At 31.2% G+C, this 22915-nt stretch overlaps 2 protein-coding genes across 4 annotated transcripts in view; one reads left to right on the forward strand and one right to left on the reverse strand.

Annotated features, from left to right (window-relative positions):
• The window catches only part of LOC129969320 (sex peptide receptor-like), a 228553-nt gene extending 206782 nt beyond the window's left edge, over nt 1-21771 (forward strand). For both annotated transcript variants that reach the window (XM_056083842.1, XM_056083841.1), the window contains exon 3: nt 19286-21771. In XM_056083842.1, coding sequence (XP_055939817.1) covers nt 19391-20617 — 1227 coding nt within the window. In that variant the 5' untranslated portion in view covers nt 19286-19390 and the 3' untranslated portion in view covers nt 20618-21771. The remainder of the gene's footprint in view (nt 1-19285) is intronic.
• A 328-nt stretch (nt 21772-22099) lies between these two features.
• LOC129968658 (uncharacterized) overlaps nt 22100-22915 on the reverse strand; it is a 58268-nt gene continuing 57452 nt past the window's right edge. For both annotated transcript variants that reach the window (XM_056082772.1, XM_056082771.1), the window contains exon 28: nt 22100-22323. In XM_056082772.1, coding sequence (XP_055938747.1) covers nt 22169-22323 — 155 coding nt within the window. In that variant the 3' untranslated portion in view covers nt 22100-22168. The remainder of the gene's footprint in view (nt 22324-22915) is intronic.

The raw sequence follows: 22915 nt of genomic DNA on the forward strand, positions 1-22915 counted from the left end.
ATTGCCTGATGATCCTTCGTCAGCCGAAAATGCTCAGAATTTTTAATTTAATGGTGGAAGTGAATAGGAAGAATGCTTGTCTAAATCACAAAGATTTTCTGAAGAAGATCTCAATGATTTGTTACTTGAAATTGGCCTATCAAGCCTGGAAAAAGCTACCTAAACCCTGATGTTAAAATAACAGTCTACAGAAGCAAAAAGTAATATTAATTCATCTTTTAGTCAAATTTGAGAGCAATAAAATAACCTCAACTTCCTTTCTCACTTGGGAATAGAATATAACATCGGGTCAAACCAAAAATTCCAATATCAGAAGCTGAAATTTTCTGGGTCTGATTTTGAAATTTTGAAACGTTGGAACTTTAATTGAGACTTTTAATTTGAGAATTGAAACATTGAGAATTACTTTGACATGTTTCATTTCAGTTATGAAGATTTTTGAGAGTAACCACTATATAAAGAACTGCAGACACTTGACACTAAATATGCTTTAAACTTTTGGGCCATTATGTGCTTATAAGAGCACTTGTTATATAGCCACTTGGGCAAATTTCTAAACAATTTTGTTCATTTGAATGAGGACAAAGAGAAAGTATCTAAGTAATGAAACAAAAATATGAAGGAAAGTGATCACACATGACAGAAAATTGCAGCTATATTCTCTAACTCGTAACTTCCATTCCACATTAAAGAAAAACGAATAAGAAGCATTTTATCGTGAATTAATTAAACCATCTTATTTATTTTTCGTTTTATTGGACTTAAAGCAGCATATTCATATATTTTAGCATGCCATAATCTTGCAATTGTTTATTGTTGATTTATTTCAGTTTGTTAAAATTTATTTTCTTTTTTCGTACATTAATTAAATTTAATTCTGTAACTTGCATTTGACACAAATTTCACGTAATTTCAAAAAAAAAATTTATATATATCAATTAGTCTTTAGGATTAAATTGATTTGCATTGATTTATTTTTTTAAATTGTCTCATTTTTATTTGAGAGCATCTTATTATATTAAAATTTAATTTTCATTTTATGTCAAAAACTTGAGCAATTCTTTTATTTAGAAAGAGTGAAATATTTGTATTTCAGCACCACAGTCTCTCTCAAAAATCACTGAAATATGATTAGCAACAAAACCAGTGTTCAACGGAGTAATCTGTTTGATTCTTTAATCTTCTTGTAAGCAGAATTTTTCCTAAAATGTTCTAAAATTAGATGAATTTTTAGTTTTTAATTTTTACAACCCGACATAAAATTCTCTTCTAACTTTCTGAATGCAACTCCTATCCCTTAATCCTTAATTCTTGATCGTTCCCCTTTTTTTTTATAATGCATGTCGTAATTTACATATAATATGTCAGCCTATAAAAAATATTTATTTCGTAGAAGGAATCTTTTAAGAATTAAAAATATCAGTTTGTAAATGCGTTACTAAAATATAAGGTTTTGCTGGTAATCATAATATCTATCAATGTTTTAAAGTAATAGGTGCATTCACTTCGATGTTTGGGACGAACAATTGAGAGAAAAGTATTCCAGTAAAAGAAGAATAGAAAACAAAAGACGTTTTTAAATATAAACTTGGGAATTTTATAAAAAGAAAGCACAAAAAAGGTGTGATAATGTTCAAAAGAAACAAAAAATGTTCATTTTCTTTCATTTTTTGCTTAATGCGTGATTTGTGCAAAATATCTTATCGCGGATCTCTTAATGTCTTGTCCTTATCGATTTCCGTTTCCTTTTTTTCCTCCTTTCAAACGAAATCCGAGAAAAGCTCGCTTTTGTGTCGCACAAAGCTTCCGTTGCCTCATTCCCACAGGATCCCTGGTATAGAGCCGGATTAGACTGCAAATTGTGTTAACTTTAATGACCAGCAGTTTACAAGAATCGTTAACTCTAAACTGCCGATTGGCTTTCCTTAAAATCTTTTGGATTCGACGTCCTTCACTCGGGTGAAGGTTTTATAACTGTTTAATGCCCTCTGCAGGTGTGCGCAGCTTCTGTGGAATAGTCCCAGTTCAGTAAGTGATGTAAAGAGTTGTTAGCGAAAATGATGTTTGGAATGGGTTAAGATGTTAACACTGTGCATATGCAAATAGGTATCTACTCATTTGCATGCGAAAGTGCGGAATTCGAAAATGCACTTATTTAGTAGCACAACTTGTTCAGCAAGGCTTTGCAAGTTTAAAACGTTCTTAACCCATCCACCCACCCTTAAAAAAGAATGCAATCTGTAGTCTTCGTAAAAAAATAAATTTTCATTCTTTTGAAAATATTAGCCGAAGAAAAACCCAATGTGAGAGCCACATGACAAAAGCAAAATATTTACTTATCTCACAATGATATAATCATCAAATGAAACAACATATCAATCGTTAAATAGTTTAAGTCTTTTTAAGATTATCTCATAAAGATTTATTGAAACTATCAAAATTTTCAGAATATTTATTGAAAAGTTTATAAAATTTATACAAAAAAATTACGTATTCTTCATTTGGGTATTAATTTGTTCTACGCTGATAATTGTGAAAGATTAATTATTTAATACTATATAATTTCTTCTTGATAGTTATATTAGTATAAGAAGTTCTTGTCATCCTATTTATTTGTAGATCGAGTTTTAATAAAACAATCAGTCGCTGTATTTCGACGTCAACAATAATCCTAAAACGCATTCGTAGTAATTATATAAAATAAAAACATTTAACGTACCAATTTCCATGAATATTTAAGAATGTATGTCCTCATAAATTTTAGAGTATTCAGCACGAAACTTCTGCCATTTTTCTTCAGATCAAAGCGCAGTTTTATTTAAAGTAATGTCTTTTTCTTAAATTATATTTCTAACTTTTTTATTTTATTGAAATGAAAACACGATTTTTCTACAGGGCAAATATTCTCTTTCATCATTTCATTCTTCTTTTATGTTTTTCGCTTAGCGATGAGTTCTTGAGAATTGATTTTGTCTTTTGAAGTGTGATCTTCCAGTTAGAACTTTCTTTTTCGAATTCATTCAAGATTAGATTAAGTTTAATGGCTCTAGAAGATCTCTGTTATCTTAAATTCTTTGAACTGTTTAAAGTAATCCTTGTAAAGTATTCTGTCACCAAACGAATAAAACTAAATAGTTCTCTTTCACATTTTATCATTAAAATTCATTCACTACGATTTTGATAATGGTATAAAGTCTTTTGGGGGGTTATACATAATAATTCAGCTGAAATTTTAAAATTTTTTACCTTATTCAATAAATAGCTAATCTTTATTATGTATTGAAACATTTTTTGTAAGAATTTTCTTATAAAATTATAATGTGTACAATAAAATTGTATAAATTAACTTTCGAAATTCTAATAACTACTTAATTTTCTTGGAGTCTTTTCTGCTCTTTTTCATTGAGCAAAAAAAATGTGATTATTTTTTTCTTTTTAACTTATTTTATTCTTTGAAACAAGGTTTGAAGGGGGTTTATTTGTTTGTTGTTGTTTTTTTTTATAACATTATATTATTGCTGAATATTTTATCTCCCTGAAAGATTCAAATATTCGCACAGTCTTCTTGCCTGTTTTCATACTTAGCGTAAAGTAGCAAATAATTTTATTTATTGCAAACTATTTTTCATTTCCTACGTAATTAATATGTTGTACACTGATGTCTTGATCTATTTTAATTTAAAATTATTCCAAAATGTGTAAACAATCTCTATACATAACATAATTACTTATCTACTTTGAATACATTTTTCAAGCATTAAAAAACATTCATAGGCGTTTTTCCACAATATATATATATATATATATATATATATATATATATATATATATATATATATATATATATATATATATATATATATATATATTGTGCCTAGATACGAAATAACATATACTTCGTGAATCCTTAATTATTCAATAAAAATCTTAGTGCTCTGGTAAAAATCAATATGTTTTCATTTAAAATACGCGATGATTTCAGGAATTTAAATTAGGTGAATAACTTTTTTTTTTTAATTTTTTGTCATTTTGCACCAATTCTATGTTTTAAACTTTTACTTAGCAATGAATTTTCACAAAATTGTTTCTTCTGTAAAGCACAATTTTTTTTTCTTTGCCACTTACTTCTCGATTTTTGCTACATTAGATAAAGTTCAATAGTTTTTGGTAAACACTTCTCGCAAATGCTTTCATCTAACGCTAGACGAAAAGAAAATCGTTCTGCTTCGAAATTCAGGATGACAGTTTAATGCGTATCCACAATTCATTCGCTTCCATTCTGAATGCAGAAGAAAGCTCTTTTTTGTATAATTAAGCTGAAATTCTTAATATTTTCTTTGATCTATAAATAGCCTTAACGATTCATTAGGCTTTAAAAACTAAAAACTTTCTTTTCAGATTCATGTATCAGGAAAATATAGAATTCAAATTTGTATTTGTTTATTATTAAATCCTTTTGCTTTCATTATTTGTCATACTTATTTTTACTTAATGTATTTGCTTCTTGCCGTATGCATTGCGAAAACAAACAAACAAGGAAAAAAAAGCCGCTTTTTGAGGGGAAAAATTCATTTATATAATCCCAATCGATTGAAAAACGAAACTACGAGAGGCCATCATGCTCTATTTCAATCTGCAAGGTATGCATTGGATTCGAAGATGAATTTAGCGCACTTTGAGTATGCGTTGATTCCATTATATCTAATCTTAATATTGTAATTTATTTTTGGTATCTGATTTTTTTTATATCTGGAAGTTTCACAAGGACGTATGTATGAAATGAAAAGCTTAAATCAAGTGCACAAAAACATATAAAATTGTATTGAAAAAAATGAGGTGGCAAACGCCTTTTGGAAACGTTAGGTCTATTTAAGGCAGTAAATAAACGATGAAAGAAGCGTAACTATTCTGCTCAAATTGAGAAAGATCTCTCAGAACTACGACGTCCGTCTCCGATGGATCCCATCACAAATAAACATTAGTGGTAATGAGATCGCTGTAGATTGGCCAAAGAGGGGAGTGAGAATGAAACGGCTACTGGCTCTTCGCTTACTTATTAAGAACTATTATCAAATAAAAGATATAAACACAATTTAATATGGTGTATTTCACTTGCACACCAATGGTCCAAGGGAACTATCCCCTGGCACTCTGCTGGAAATCAAATGTGACCGTGGTTTCCAGACTTCTCTGGCTAGACTAAAAAGTGGCCACCTTAAGTATCTTTCTTTTGAAAGTGATAGAATAATCCATCTCACTTGTAAAAAATGCTGTGACCATTCCGCTTCACCGGATCCATTTCTGGGTTGTATCGGACTTTCTAAGGGAGTCTTAACATCCGATCCCCTTATTATTATAGATTGTTTGGCTGTCAACATCCTACTGGAGCTGATCTGAATTTGTCAGATCTTTAGAGGATAAACAACAAAAACAACAAGGAAGTAAGTACATAATGCAAAAAAGACAAGCAATGATCAATCATTAAAAGAATTATTTACATTTTACCATTTATAATTGGAAGAGAAGAGAATGTTTTCCATATCTGAAGATCTTAAGCTTGGTGTTATAAAAAATTACGATTTTAAGCAAGAAGTTTTAATAGATTATATATGTTAGCGTACGTGATGCAGAAATCCTTCTTCTTACTAGATATCCAATTGCAACAATCAAATGTAAACAAATATATTTTTACAGATGCACTTATGCAACGCGTCGCTAATTAATAGAGCTGCAATATATCATTAGAAATGCTATGAAGAGACCATGCCTCCAAAAATCCCTTCAGTCGGAGAGACGATGCAAAAGAAATCAATAGGAGTCAAACAAGAAGTATAATCCAATCGAAAATAGGTTTAACCGCCACCAAATGGACAAGCAATGATCAATCATTAAAGAAAATGGATGGTCATATATTCCAAAATTAGTATTTCACAAAACCAGCTTATACATTATTTCAATTTTATTCTTTATTTTTGATAAAAAATTTTAATTGCAATATGCAATTTGTAAATGCGTTAAATTTATAAGTTAAAGTTTTATGTCTTATGCTTCTTGCAAACTGAGGCTTTGTCAGTTTTTTTTTTCAATCAAGTAGAAAATGTAGTTTTCTGTTTATTCGCTCATAGTTACACTATTTGAGTAAAATTCCAAATATGGAGGTCAAGAGCATCTGTGTGATGAAATTCAAATTCATACATTTAATCGAATGATTTTGCCAATGTCAAAATCAAGATCAAACTTTCTTCGAACATTAACGTCAAATCCACACTTTTCTTTCGTAAGATACGTATGTTTTTAATTCGCACTCATAATAATTAGGTAGCACATTGATTCAATTAAATTTGGTTTTTAGTCGCATCAAATAGCACAATGAATTTAAAGAAAATCAGTGCAACCTATATTAATATTTAACAGCTTAAAAAGTCAATAATCTGGGAGATCAAGTTGGTCACCAAGATCAGCTAGTATATTATCTACCTGATGCGCAAGGGTACTAATGTAGGAAGTAGAGTAGTTTGCAGTTAGCCCCATTTCAGAAAATATTTCATGAATTTTGTTAACAAGTCATAAATTTAAGTATTTTTCCTTTACCTTAGTAAGCTAATAATATTTTAGCAAACATTCCCTTCATATTTACTTTCTTTTTAAGTCTAAAAAAAGTCAACAATTTCTCAGAAATCCACTTTTGGTGGAAATAATTAATTTAGTCCTTTTAATATCGTTTCAGCCGTTCCAAGAGATTATTTTAATGTACACATTTTCTTTAAAATGATTATAAAAAAATATCATACCTTTTTCAAATATATATTTAGTTTCAAGAATTTCGAGGTCTCCAATTCCCATATTCATTAAATTCACCAAGATATTTACGATTCTTGTTATCTCTTCGATTCTTCTTCATTTAACATAACTCCAAAGAGAATTAGTTTTTTTTAAATTTGTTCTTAATTATATTTCTTATCTTCCAGCTTGATATTTTCGAATAATTCTAAAAGATTTGTCATCATCTGAAGACACCTTTTAATTACATGAGCGCTAATTCACGAAGAGAAAAAAAAATTGAGATATCTAATTATTAGTAAAAAAAATCTGTATTTGGCTATATAATAAAAAAATACACTAACAATTTAGTCTAAAAAATGATTAAAAATATTTGCTTTAAATAAAAAAAAATTAAAGTGATTAATATACTATCCGTTCATTGTAGCAAAAATTTATTCATTTGATTTTATATGAACAGTACGAGTTTTATTTATGGTATGACTTTGAATTAAAATAAATTTTGAGTCATTGCAGAAAGTAATACAAATATTTATTATTGTAAAAGAAAATAGAAAGGAAGAAAACTTATTATATTTTAGAAATTAAATAGGTTATATTTTCAAAGTAAGAATCTTCAAAAGCAGCAAAATAGCGCAATCTAGTCAAAAAATAGTCAGACAAAGACAAGTCTCTGTATGCTTTGGTATTTTTTTAATTAATAATGTCTTCCACTTCTTAATTATAATGAATTAGTGACAGCTGCAGTGCGCCAAGATGATGATTGGACACTGAGGGTCAATTCTTTGCATTCTAAAAATATTATTAATGGCTTAGGTCGATCGGTTCTTAAATGTCATGTGACAGATGGATTGCATTTATTTGTCTGCCGTCTATAAAGCTAAGATTGGAGATGGAATCTGATATTTATAAATATTGATCTCTAATGGGAAAACTTTTATCCTCCAAAAAGACAAGATTTAATATTCTTAGTTCAGAAATATTTTTTCTTTTCTCTATTAAAGACAGACACATCAAGAGAGACGGCCATCCAAATCGTTCGCGATATGACTAGTAGCATATAGTCAATGTTTCCGAACCCTATTAGCAAAAATTGCCCAACAACATTGTTCGATATCTTGGCAATATTGTCCGGCATTCAGAATATCGAATAGCATCGTGGAGATATCGTCGAATAACTTGTGCCTGCTAGGGAGTCATTGCTTGTATTAATCAAGAAAGTAAATCAGAATGTCCTTTCTCAGTGAAATCTCAGGAATGAAAAACAAGATTGGACAATCCCTTTTATTGCATGCATTCCTCTTGGTGCATACGATTGAAATGACATCTAGTGAACTTATTTTGGTGGAAAGTTGCTGGTCGAAATTCACACAGCATGTCTATATCTCAATTTTTTTCCCCGTGTTAATGAATTCGAAACATTTCAAAATCGGATTTTCTAAAAGAGTTACATGTTACAAACAAAATATATTTTTATTTATCTAATAATTTATGTAATGAAGTTGGCAACATGAACTCAACAAGTAAATTAATATACAAATATCAAAAATTTAAAATAAATCTTAAATTAGCTCACATCTTTAAAGCGACAAAATATTGAGATGGGTAGGGGAAAAAATTATCAACAGTTGATGATGGTTTTTTTTTTCCTAGTTTATAATAAAGCATTAATCTTTGATAGGGAATTAATTTAACGCTGCATGAAGTTTGAATTTCCGTACGAATAAATTCCACCTAATGTCATTCTAGATATACAGAACTAGAATTACTTTTCGATTCTTTAAATTGCCTTTAAAAAAAGTCTCCGATTTTATTGCGTTCGAAATCGGAGAATAGAAAGTAATTTGAATGCGAGATTTTTTTTTTCTCTTTAATTACATTATAATTTCAGTTTTTTTTTTTTTTTTTTTTTGTTTTTTTTTTTGTTTTTTTTGTAATCAAAGCTTTGCAGTCTTAATGAAAGTACAATTCAAATACAAAGCTATTTTTGCATTAAAATTATTTTAACGAGTTCTTATTTTGCTTTGAAGTAGTAATTCTCTGCGATACTCTTATGCATTTAATTTCTTATTCTAGAAAGTATAAGTATTCAAGAATCATTCCGAGTTCCCGAGAATAAAATGTATAGAATTTAATCCCCTAAAGAAAAGGCTCATAGAATCAATCACCTGTATTTCATTTACTCTTTGCAATTTTACTTTTGTCTCCTTCTTTGTTTTTTTTTTTCAGCATTTGATTTGCATTTTGATTCTTACCCTGTGTAACTACGAGCATTTTAAAAGAAAACTATCCAAAGTAGTCATATAGCAATAATGCAAAAACATGTATACCATAACGGACCGTCGTTTAAATTTTTACTCTAATTTACAGATGATTTCACTTTTCACTTCACTTTCACTTTTGATTATAGCTACTGTAGCTGGCTCATAAACAAATTAATAATTTGACTGGGTGGAGTAAAAATGCGCAAGTCAACAAATGGAATAATGGAAAATGAATATACCTACCCACCCCCATTTAGCTGTGGTTAGCAACACGCTACTGCAGAAAATCTTTACTTTCTCGTATACGAAGTAGAGAGAAAGTATTGTAACCATTGTGGAGGATTGGTATGGGCGAGGATAGAACCGAGTAACATGACCACAATACAAAAGCAATTGCCCGTGTAGCGTAGCTGTTAACTGGCTTATAAGCTATCACCACACCATCATCAAATTCGAATTCGAGGTTTTGACGAATCTCCACGTTTTAGACCTCACCGAGCTCTCAAAAAACGCATTTTTTTTTTTTGGAAAGTATCTCTCTATCCATTCGTCTGCCTGTCTAGAACAAAGGTAATTCAAAAACACTTTACTCTACACTGATGAAATTTGGTATATAATTCCAAATTTAAAGATTTCTATCAAATTTTGTGTAAAATCTAATCAGAAAGGTCTGTATGCCCAGCTGTTTGTATGTAAGTCACCACTATAACCACAAAACGAAGAGAGCAAGACGAGTAAAATTCGGTTGTCAGAATTTAACATCTCTAGTGTAGACATTCTAGATCGAGATTTTGACAAATCTCCACTTTTCAGACTTTCCTGAATATGAAAAATACTTTTTTGAAATTATATCTAGCTGTCTGTGAGCACGATCATTCAAAAATGCCTTCAGCTTGATGGGATGAAATATAGACTTTATATAATGGGTATATAGACTTTACATAAATCAAATGTTGAAAGAAATGCATGTAGAGGTAGCCTTTCTGTCCAACTGTCCGAATGCAAGACAGATATTTGTATTCGGATAATTGAGATATATACAATTGAGCGATATTTTATCTCTCAAGACCTTTATGATAAAATGTAAAGCTTTTGAAAGATAAAATTTGGCATACAAGTTTAGAATCGACAATGTAAATGTGGATCAAATTTGAACTTAATCCGTCTAGTAAATGATTGTCTATCGAAACAATATTTTCTCGTGTACGTAAACGCGATAACTGAAAATGCAGTGACCCAAATGAATGAAATTTAGTATGTAATCTTTTTACTTATATCATCGTATCTTAATCCAAACTACAATATATTAAATTTTATGTTATTTTTGTTAAATTTTGGTTTCAATCGGTCGGAACAAAGGCATCCAAAATGCATATTCAGTTTTATGATACTTGGATATTAACCGCGTGTCAACGTTTATTCACTAAAGATTGGTAGCTAGATTTAATAAAATCGTATCAAAATGCACCAAAATTCGATCTTCGCTCTCTAACGGCATACATCAATGCACAAATACTGGTTTTGTTTATTATACTACGAAGCACGCAGCTCTCAGATGTGTGAAAATAAAAATCTGAGCTCTCCTGGCATTTACGACCTTGCCCAAGGTCACAGTTTGACTCATAGAAGAGGATTACCTTTTGTTAGAAGGGATACGAGAAAGTTTCAGAGAGCTCGTTGATTTCAGCATAATAATAAAAGTGTACTTTCAAAGACTTTATTTTATTATAATTAATATCTCACAGTTCAACTTGTTTCTAAGTTCACAAGATTCTTCTGATTACGCCTAATGAATGGCATCTGATTCTTCCTATTTCTAGTAAGCGTTGATATTCAAGAAGAGCTTTGACGATATCCATCGGTTATAGCCTAGTCTAACCTCTCTTTCGATGCCTTCCCCGAAATCCTAAATGAGATGGCAATCAAGAAGTGCTCGGCAAAAGTGATATAAATATGATTTATGGGGCCATATATATTTGGCATAACTTAAAGGCTCGGAAGGCCAATCTCGACCCAAGCAATGATGCGTTATTGGCAAATCTTCCTTTTATTGCACTCTGCTGAAAGCCTCACCGTAGGATGTTTTTACTGATTGGTGAAGAAGTCCTATCTCTTTCAGAGCGGCGTCAAATCCTTTTTTTTTAGTGGAAAGACAGTTTTTTTACTTTAGACAATAAAAACTCGTTTGTCCACTGTGCTCAGACGAAATATACTCGTCATTAATCACTGAGCTTTTAGTTTTTGTTCATTTATTTAAAACGGTCTAATACCAGGAAGAGTAATTCGGAATATTTGAGTACAGTACGCACCAATGAAACCTTAGCTAGCTGGGAAACACATATCTTTTTCATAGAACTGTTAAGAGTTAAGGTTTGCGGTCAACAGTTTTAAATTAACAGTGAAATTTAATTGTCAAAAGTATGTTTTGCCAACAGAAATAGTTATTATTAACTAGCCACTTTTGGCGATTATTGTTTGTTCTTTCTTCAGTGACTTGGTTTGCCCAGATTATTGACTTTTTAGACAGTGAAAATATGGAAAACATTTTTTCAAATTCAACGAGTTATTTGATACGAATTTAATTGAATCGATCTGCTACGAATGAATGGGATGCAAATTAATATATATATATATATATATAGTATATAAAATAAAAGCGGAGCATGAAAATCTTACTTCCTTATTATGTTCAAAGAAGACGATTTTTTTTTCATCTTAATTTAAACATTGGCAAAAGTATGAGATGTTTTTGATGGATGAGTTTACATTTCATTATAACATTGCTCCAGTTTGAAACCAAAATAATTTTTTTTAAATATTGAAAATTAAAAAAATTGTTCTGCTATGAAGTTGATGTCATTCAAATGTAATTTTTTAAATGTTAAGATAATGTAAAAAATGTTTTTGTAAAATAATAGTTTTGGAAGTTTTGAACATCCATTTTCATTTGCAAGTCATAGCAATTGTCCAACTGACGACGGTTAAGCTCTGTTTTTGCACTCAAGTAAGCTCTGTTCGGCGCTTGCTTCAAACATCTTTATTGATTTATTTTACATATTCCTTCCTGTAACTGAAACAGCAAGCCCACGTTCGAAAAATGCTGATAATTCAACTCTTCGGTTAACTAATAATGGATCTATTAATATTAAGTGCAACTGTAAAATGAAGCAATCTGAAATGTTCGTATAACGCTTTGTTTACATGCAACTGTTCTTATTTCATTATAAGTAATAAGAGCGATTCTTGCGCCATTTACGTTAGCATTTTATATACAGTACACTCCCAAGAACAGTTCACGACTATTCGGACTAGTATGTTTTCTTTTATCATAATTTAATGAGGAAGGCAAGGCATTGCATTGGCAACATTGCCAAGACATTGGAAGCGGGCGTCTGCTACGATCCTTCTATGTGTCGTGTGCAAAATGCAGGTTGTGACATAAAAACAGCAGCGTTTTGCTCGTTGTTCATTGTTTCATTAGTGTGCAATGAACCTCAGTCGTTGCCACTGTTCCTGCTTATAACTTCACAGTACGTAAAGTATTCGTAAATTGTTCTTCAGGTAAATTGTACATACAGTATTCGTAAATTGTTCTTGGGTTAATGTTTCTTGTTTTTTAAATGTACCAGTAATTACAAAATTATATTACAAAAGATTACAAAACTTATGTTAAAATGTGAACAGCTTATATCCTTTTATTTACTTTTTCTCTAATAAATTCTTGAAATGTGCAGTGCAGTATATAAACATATATAAACTACCAGTCCAGAGCCTTCTGTTTTAAACCGACACGTTTCCGTCAATTGCTCCAATAATTAACCGGGCCGCGGCCGCGTTCACATTCTGCGTAGCTTGAGATAAATAGAGGGCTTAGTTCTCAATAAGAAATGAAAAAATACGCTTTATAACAGAATTTGGATATAAAAACTCCATCTTCTGGTAGTAGTGGGTAAAGAAATGAGTTCTATCCGGCTTGCTCTTTCGCCACATTAGGCCAGATACGCGGGAGTGTACTGTATATAGACATTTAATTATTGATGCTAAAATTTATGAAATTTATATTTTTATTTATTCCTTTTAACTTATTTATAACAAATACAATGAATATTAACTATAAACCTGCTATTTTTAAAAACATATTAATTCGGAACTTTTTATTATTAACGTTACGGACTCGGGTTGTTGAATTGTAGATGTTTGTCATGTTAAAATAAAATACTATATAAAAATGCAATTTATTTTCCACATTTCTTCTTAATTTATTACACAACCTGTAAAATAAATCGATGGCCTGAAAATGTCTCAAACAGCATTTTAGTGGAAGATTAAAAAAAGAAAGAAAAAAAAAAACGCTTTTTTTCGTTTTTACAATGTTTTTCCTTTTGTTTACTTTAATTCAAACGATGTTAAAAAAAGTGAAAGCAAAACTTTACTAAGTTTAATTATTCATTCCCTACGTTAGTTACAAGCCAAATTGATTTAAAAATGCGCAGCTAGGGATGTACAACAATAAAGACTGTTATTCACTGAAAGCTAAAACGTTGCAGTTAATTGACGTCAGAGAACTTGAATAATAGTGATTAGATTATTTTTATTGGCAAGAACTTGAGAAAAAACAAGGAATATGAAATACTGTGTTGAGTGGTTTTAAGTTTCTTCAAGAATAAAACTTTGTAAATCGAATATTTTGTCTGTTATAACAGGATGTAGGAAATGTGATCGATTTCTTGGAAACGGTGCACAAAAGATTATTAGAAAAGTTGAATTTATATAAAAGGCCAGATATAATAATCATTTTACTATTTTAATGAATAAACCTCTTTAATAGAAATATATATTTTTGAAAGAACTTTCTATGAACTGTTGAAGTTCTATCTCCTGTTATTCTTCAAAAATCCCTACGAGGTTCATTACACATACCGGGTGGGCAAAAAGTCCTTTAAAAATTCATAAAACTGATAAAGTTAAACAAAATAAAAAATGGTTTGCAGATTTAGTATCGTAAGTCACAGAATTTTTTTTAGGTAAGAAAAAAAATTAATTCAAAAAACTGCCGATAGGTGGCGTTTCGCACATAAGTGAAAGGATAGACACGTAAATAACAAAAATAATGTTATCAGATCATTTATTATTGCAATATGTATTCAACATATCCACTACCACAAGTGATTACCCATTGCATGCGTGTCACAAATCCAGCAACAGCAGAGTTGCAGCATGTCTGGCTGTATACATGATATCTCTCGGCGGATTGAATCTTTCAATTCCAATAGATTGGATGGACGGGATCGATACTACCGGGATTTTAAAATTCCCCATGCACAAAAGTCTTCTGGTGTCATATCTGGTGACCGAGAAGGCCATGGAAACTTGCAACGTCTACTAAGGATTCTCTCTTCCCCGAAAGTCTGTATCAGGAAGTCTTTGACTGGAACAGCAGTGTGACTTGTTGCTCCATCTTGTATAAACGTAACAGCAGAAAGTGCATCTTTTTTCACACAAACATGGAACAACCTTTTCGCGCAGAAGCGTTAAATAACGCTGAGCATTTACTGTCACCATTTTCCACCCATTTACCGGACATTATGTTTCTAAGAAGAAAGGTCCTATGATGAAGGAACTTGTACAACCACACTACACTGTGGGGAAATGCAGTGGCTTCTTAGCATACACTCGTGTATTTCACATCACCCAGATCGAGAGTTATGTGTACTAACGTCGCCATGGAGCGAAAAATGAGCTTCATCTGTGCACAAAATGTTAGACCCGGGAGTGATCTGGTTCGATTTTGGAGAGAGCCCACCTCGCAAATGCTTCTCTCTCTACAGTATCCAATGCCAAACGTTCATGGCAAGACTGTAATTTGTATGGATACTGATTAAGAACTCCATGAAGAATGCTGCATATCGAGGAGGGTGGTAATCCCAATCGCCTGCCAGCTTCTCGTGCACTGCTAGTCCCTGCCGCGGTTTTGGAAGCTAATATTTCCATTTCTGCAGCAACGCACTCCGAACGTGTCTGCATTACACTTGCTCGTCCGGAGCTTACACGATCTTCCAGGAATCCAATTTCCTAAAATCGCTGAACAAGCTTTATGAGGCCTGCCAATGTTAAAGGTCCTTTTCCATTCTTCACATTTTTCTGAAGTCGGAATTTACGCAGTGCAAGAGAGTCGCTGATTCCAGGTTCAAGTAAAACAGCTTCGCCAACAAATCTTTATCTTTTCTACATAGCATGCAACGGAGTATTGATTCTGGATCAAGAGCGTAAGTATTTATAATCGCCTTTGCATATTTCCAATTAAGTCGTTCATACCAGCGCCACCTATCGGCTTTTTTTTGTGTGTGTGTGTGTTCTCTCCTTACCAAAAAAAAAATCTCCTGATTTATCGATGCTAAATTTACAAACCGTTTTCAATTTTCTGAATTTTACGGGTTTTATGAATTTTTAAAGTTTTTACGGACTTTTTGCCCAATCGATATATATAATACGCACGCACGCACACAAACACATAACGTTAGATGCAATTAATTCTAGATCTGATTAAAAACTATTTAGTAATATAATTTATTTGCAGCATCCGTATGAAATATATTTAAAAATTAATAACATTTATTTATATTGTTAACTTAATTAAATTTAATCACCCTTAAAATAATTAAATTAGAACATGATATTGATCAGAATTATAACTTATCATTACCAGTAATATTCATTTGACAGCAGAATCTCTGGAATGTCGTAAAATTAATTGCACAGCCGCCTTTCATAATAAACAACCAATCCTCCCTTCTTCCTCTGCCTCCGGAAATATTTCTTGTACGAATGTACTATTATTTATTTTACTTTTATAGTTTCTCATATAAACTTTAAAAGGAAAACATTACTTTAAGATTAAAACTTACTAGGGGTAAGTTGTTACATTAAACAGCTAGACTGAAACGGGACAGTGACTAATAGTTGCCCCAATGAGACTATTATTTGCCATTGTTCCGTTGGGGTCACGTGATGCTCCTGCGATAGACATGACCTTCTATTGCGCGCAGTAATGGGCATCTTGTGAACGCAGCTTTAGATTGGAAAAACCACGATGTGCCAAAGCATAGTATAATATTCGATAACATGCGGGATGACGTTGGTTTTGTTCTCAAAATATATTCGCAACAATGGAAACTCGTCTAATGTCATATGCTATTTGTACTTGTATTGTAAAAAAGAATTTAACTTTACAAGTAATTAAATAATTCTATAAGTATCTTTGGTGTACCGATGAAGTATTTTAGAAATTCATTATTCTGCTTGAATATTCAACCAAAAACTAATCTTTAATTTCTGTGTCTTAATTAATTGTTTTTTTCTCAAGCTTGTATAACAAAAACATTCTTGCGGGGTCACAATTTATTTCACTTGCCCTCAGTCCTGACAAAGTAACTTTTTTTTTTTACTCAAATAGAAAAGATAAGCAACTCTTAAACAATTTTACACTATTATTTTATCATAATTTTATTCTTGGTGCTTCTGCAAACTTTGTAAAGTGATGCTTTGCAAAAAGCACTTAAGGGGTTTTTTGTTTTTTTTAAGCAACTCTTTAAGTAAATATAAAAAAAGCATTTCAAATTCATCGATCATGTTAATTTTTAGAAAGAAAAATCTGAAAGCCATTGTCTTTAAACTCATTATCTACTTGAAAGGTTTAAAGTTTTGACGCCTAGAGTCAAGTGGAGTGTTTTGAAGCACCATTTTTACATAAAATTCCTTCCGCTCCCTCCATTCTCTCGGGAGATTTAAAAAAAAAAAAAAAAAAAAAAAAAAAAAAAAAACCCTTATTGAAAAGAATGTTGTTTCTTTTAATATCCATATTTTGCCATCCCTTTTCCATTATTCATTTTATCGATCATTCTTATTTTGTTTATGGATATCTTCAATACTATAGTTTAATCTTTTTACGAGGAATGAACTTTTTATGACGTCGTTTTAAAACAATCAATACAGATTCATCAATTTGGATATTTATCGCCTCTTTATCATTTCGTGTATCGTTTTACTAGCTCTCCAATAATTCCACATACATTAACGTCAAAATAATATTATTTTACATTTCCATGCTGAAAAAGGCTGTTATATTACATAAATATAATGCGCTTGTTTAATAAATAGAAACGCATGTATGCAATTTTTAAAAAAATTTAATCTCGTATCCTCTTAAAAAATATTACTAGCCAATAAATATATAAAGCTATATAATTTTTATTTACATAATACTGAAAATTCTTATCAAGTTGATATTTATTTTTATTGCGGCGATTATTTATTACTAGCCGCCTTTGGCGGCCAATTTGTTCATCCATATATTTCGCTTTTTAGACTGTTAAGTGATTAATATGGAATGGATGCGGTTTTTTTTGTTTGTTTTTTTTCAAATACTTTTCCTCCTTGATTGTTTGCTTATATTTGAATGCTGCCATTCGATGATAAGTAATAAGAATGATTTCTATCCCATGTACGTTAGAGTTTTATATATACATATTTTCTTAACAAGACGCTTTGTCTATGGAACATGGCCAAAAGAAAAGGGCCAAGCAAGCAAAGAATTTCTTCCACTATCTGGATACACTAAGGAAAACTTTGTCGCGATGCAGTACAATATTGTGAATGTTGATCATTATATATATAAAAAAAATACTGTAGATTATTTTTGTATATTAGTAGGCTATTGTATATTTGTATGACGAAAGCTAGATTATCGAATAAGCAATTTCCGAAGAATCCAGAACGTCTTTTTCTTTTTCAAGGTAATTTAATTATGTGCTTTTATTTGATTTACAACTGCCACGGTCTCGAACTTATTCAAATTAAAGTCAAGCATCTTCATGTCCAGTATTCCACTTCCAATCTGAACCAAAACAAATTAGATCAGAATAATCCAATTTGTTATGCATTTGAGCAACTTAACAACTTTTACATTACAGTATTAGAATAATACTTAAAAAAAAATCTCCCCTCCCCCTTTTTTGTATGCAAAATACTGAAACCATAGCAAGTTATGTTCGAAGTCAGTTACTTCCCCACCCCCTTAATTCATATAAGCAGTTTCTAAGATTGGTTTTTCAAAAAAACAACAAAATAGGTTTGGAAATTGAGGAGGAGGACAAAACTCTTTCTCCAACAGGGTTTAGTTCAATCCCCGTAAGAACTATTGAAATTTATTCTCATGACCCATATATTATTATTTTTTCAATAAAGGGATTTGATATTTTTGCAACTGCTATGATAAAGAGTGTCCACTGAGTAAGGTGTTATCGCGTCCCAGTTCAAAAAAGCTACATTTGCAAATTATGTTACATTTCAACTAAACTTAAAATTTCCCATTTTTAATCAATGCAATTTTTATCAGTATGCAATGTAACGAGAGCTGTAATGAATAACATATTTCCTTCTGCCTATAAGACTATTTTACATATCGACAAACAAAACCACTTGGTTAGAATACTATTTTGTTATCTGGCATGATGCAGCATCTTCTCTCTGTTAAAACAAATAAGAAAATAAACTGCTTATTATATAGGGTGTTCATTAATTATTGTCGGGGTTTCCGTACCTCATAATTTTCGAATAAAAAATATTACGCAAAAACCGATTACGTATTCGTAAATTACAACTCAAAGAATTTTATTAATGATATTAAAGTGTAAAGCTTGCACAATTTGCACTTTGTAGGTATTCAGCTGAAGGCGATTCTTTGAGTTGTACTTTACCAATACATAATTCTTTGAGTTGTAATTACGCAAAAACCGATTACGTATTCGTAAATGTTTTTTATTCGAAAGTTATGAGGTACGGAAACCCTGACAATAATTAATGAACACCCTGTAGATCCGACTTTTCAGAAAATGCAAAGATTTTACTTATAGCTCTGGTTCTGACAATCATATGAATTAATCATGCGAATGTATATGAAATAATTAACAATGCAAATTCCACTAATGTGTTAGCTGAAAAATAATTTATTGTTCACTTCTGCATATTAACAGTGGAATATTTTTCGAATCTTTATTTGAAAAGGATTTGTAGTAAATAAGCATTCTAATTCAAAAGAAATTTATTAAAAGAAAAAAAGTGCATTTTGATGAGTGTTTTGAAAACTGTGAATTAATTTAATTTATTATGAACCTTTCAAGATTGTTTTGTATTTTTTTTTATTTTTTTACTGAAACTTTGATCAGTTTCTTCTTCACTTACAGACTTATTTTGGGATGCTGAAAATGAGATGTCTCAGATCTGAGGCTTAAGCAACAGATAATCTTCTCAACTGAAAGACTCGATTGGAGCAAAAGGTTTCAAACATCATGGATGGGTTAACAACACTGATGGACTCGATGGATTTGACAACCACTTATCCGGATGACGACTACAGTGGTCAGAACTATACGACCGGCAACTACAGCGATTATGTTGACGAATGGATTCCGAATGCAGAAGAAATCCCTATCCTCATCAATGTAACGCGAGATGTCCCAATCAAATATGCCATGCCTCTGTTCGGGTACATGATGCCATTTTTATTATTCATCACGATAATTGCCAATACATTGATTGTAGTTGTTCTTGCACAAAAGCACATGCGAACCCCTACTAATTTGGTTCTTCTCGCAATGGCCATATCAGACCTTCTGACCCTTTTGTTTCCTGCACCTTGGTACTTCTACATGTACACTTTAAACAACCATTCCAAAATCTTGTTTCCGACTGCTGCTTGTTACGCTTATCACTGCATGATAGAGACAATTCCTGCCTTTTTCCACACAGCCTCCATCTGGCTTACTTTGCTTCTTGCTGTGCAGAGATACATATATGTTTGCCATCCAACAACGGCTCGCACTTGCTGCACAGTTCCAAAAGTGTGGAATGCCATGGGCTGGATATACTTCTTTGCACTTATCCACCAATCAACTAGGTTCTTTGACAGAATCTTCCAGTCCATTCGATTTCGATGGGAAGGTGGATTGCATGAGGGTTGCATCTCTATGACTGCTGATTGGGTGAGGGACGTCATCACTGAAAATATCTACTACACTGGTTATTATGTGTTCAGGATACTATTTGTACATGTTGGACCTTGCCTAGCTCTAGTCATTTTCAATGTCCTGCTTTTCTCAGCACTGCGAAAGGCCCAGCTGAAGAGGGATAAACTTTTCAAAGAAAACCGGAAAAGTGAATGCAAGAAGCTGAGAGATAGTAATTGTACAACTCTGATGCTCATTGTAGTGGTGACGGTGTTTTTGGTTGTGGAAATACCCATGGCTGTCACCACCCTCTTGCATGTCATGCAGAATGCATTGGAGTTGAACATTGCTGATTATGACGACTTGAACACAACTATCCTTTTCATTAATTTTCTGATAATTTTAAGCTATCCAGTTAACTTTGCTATTTACTGTGGCATGAGTCGTCAGTTTAGAGAAACCTTCAAAGACCTGTTCCTTCAAGGTCATATCCCAAGTGCACGCGAAGGGTCTTCTAGATATTCTCTTGTCAATGGCCCACGCACTTCAACCAATGAAACGATTTTATAAAAAAATTTATCATTATACATATTTAAGATCCCTATCGTGGCAACAAAGGAGCTTCGATTATTTGATAAAATTGATATAAAAGTAACAAAATGAAATGGGATTTCTTGTTTATTCATTTTGCTGTTGTAAAAGAACTTTCAACAAATTTATAGAACCTTAAAAATTAAAATATAGAAATTCTGCCTAAAAATTGGTTGCGAAAGGACAATGCTTCAAGACAGGGAGAGGAAGAAAACTATATATCATCCAGGCAATATTATTTATATAAAAAAATTAAGGTTTTCAATGAGTGGCAGCATTTGTTAAATTTGCAATGGTTTATAGAAAAATAATCCAAATTGTCTAAAAAATATGAATGTTTAATGGTAAACATGGGCAAAAGTGTAGTGCAAGTTTCATAAATATTGTGCAGAGGAATCAATGCACAAACTGTGTTCTTTTAGTGTTCAACAAACTTTAAATATTTAGTAATGGACTACTGTGCAAACAAGTTGATGTTCTTTATGTTCCCAAAGGAGCCAATTCATGTAAATGTTGCATTGTTTGAAACTGTTAACATATTTCATTACAATTTCATTTTCACAAAAATACAGACAGTTATTATCTTAACACTTACTTTCTTCAATTACTGAAAGAATGGTTTGTGCAAATTCAAAGAGAATTTCAGTATTTTTTTTTTTTTTCCCAAAGTTCTTTTACCATTTACAATGGATGTATAAACTAATTTTTATTCTTTTAAATTCATTAAACTCACAAAAAAAAAATTTAAGCAAAACAAATTAGTTTTATTCTAATAGCAAACAATATTTCATAAAGTTTAAGAACCAAAATTATAGCATTTCTTTTTCTGAATAAATTTGAGCTGTAATTGCATGATGCACCATATTTTCTAAATAATCTGAATTATTAATACATAAAAGTGGGCTACACCAAACTAGTATGAATTGACTCCTTTGGATCGCAGCACCTCGAGTAGGTTGTTCTACTACAAACTGGGGCTCTAGTAGGAAAACCTGAAGAGACTGTTGCGAAATCTTGTTTCTATTAGCTGTCAGCTCCTTGCATTTTCCTTCTTTTGAATGTTGCATGCCAATGAAAATTTTTCATATTCAGTGTCATGGCAAAGCCAAATCCATGATGGTGCTGGTTGTAAGTCGAATAAATATATATATATATATTACTTGTCAATGGTTCTATTTCGATACACCAAAAAAACACCTGTTACATAAATTTGGAACATTTTTATTCCAAACAAAACTGGCAAATAAAATTTTTTCGAAAATTTGCAAAAGAAATATTTTGCAATTGTGTTAATTAGTATATGGTAATCAATTTTAATATTTATTAACATAAAAGAAGCACATTGTACTATAAATTTTTATTTTCAGCATTTTTGAGATACCATATAGCAAACTAGAAAATAATATTTACACCTCATTTTCACAAAAATAATGATTAGGTTTTAAATAATGATGACAAGCAAAAATAGCAAATTTTTCATTGAAAGACACATTAACTATACATTTGAAATAATTTACATATGTGTTACCATCATAACTTAAGTAATAATTCAAGATTATCTTCCAGAATATTGTTTCTCTGAATATTGTATTTCAATTCCAATAGTTTCTCAGATAGGCTGGAAGGTGAGGTGATTGGACTTGGATGCTTTTTCCCAAGCAGCTTCTCCAATACATCAGAGGAATCTAAAAATAAATTCATTAAGCTCACAAATTTTGCTTTTAAATTATAAGGTGTTTCCGGTACAATATCTATCAAGATATTGCAATGTTAAAAACTATAGACTACTTATGGATAAATGAACTTTTTTATTTTGAAGTTTGTTGCATTTCAAAACTATTATTGAAGTGATTATTCAACATATGCTATAGGATGTGTAGGGGGGTTAGAAGATGTGTCATAAATAGTTTGCAAAGTTTATTATATTTTACATGTAAGCAATTGAGAAAAAAGAAATGAAGAAGCCAAACTTTGAATAAGAGTAAAATAAAAATAATCAATTTCTTAGGCTCCAAGCCAGGGCTGGTCTGGCTGCAGCTTAAGCATGTTTGAAATGAAAAATATGTTTTCATCTCCAATCAATTGTGTGAGCAGTTTCCTTTCAAGAGCTACTCACAAATCAGTCCTAACTTGCCTCTTTCTGCTTGTTAATTCATATCATGCCTTAATTTTAGTATTTATTTTTTTTTATACATATTTACAAAGTGAAAAGGTTTGGAAATGCAATATTAAAATAATTTCTGGGACTGCTGCAATTCTTATCATAAAAACACATCA

The sequence above is a fragment of the Argiope bruennichi genome, chromosome 5 (genome assembly GCF_947563725.1).
Source record: "Argiope bruennichi chromosome 5, qqArgBrue1.1, whole genome shotgun sequence".
Classification (NCBI taxonomy): domain Eukaryota; kingdom Metazoa; phylum Arthropoda; class Arachnida; order Araneae; family Araneidae; genus Argiope; species Argiope bruennichi.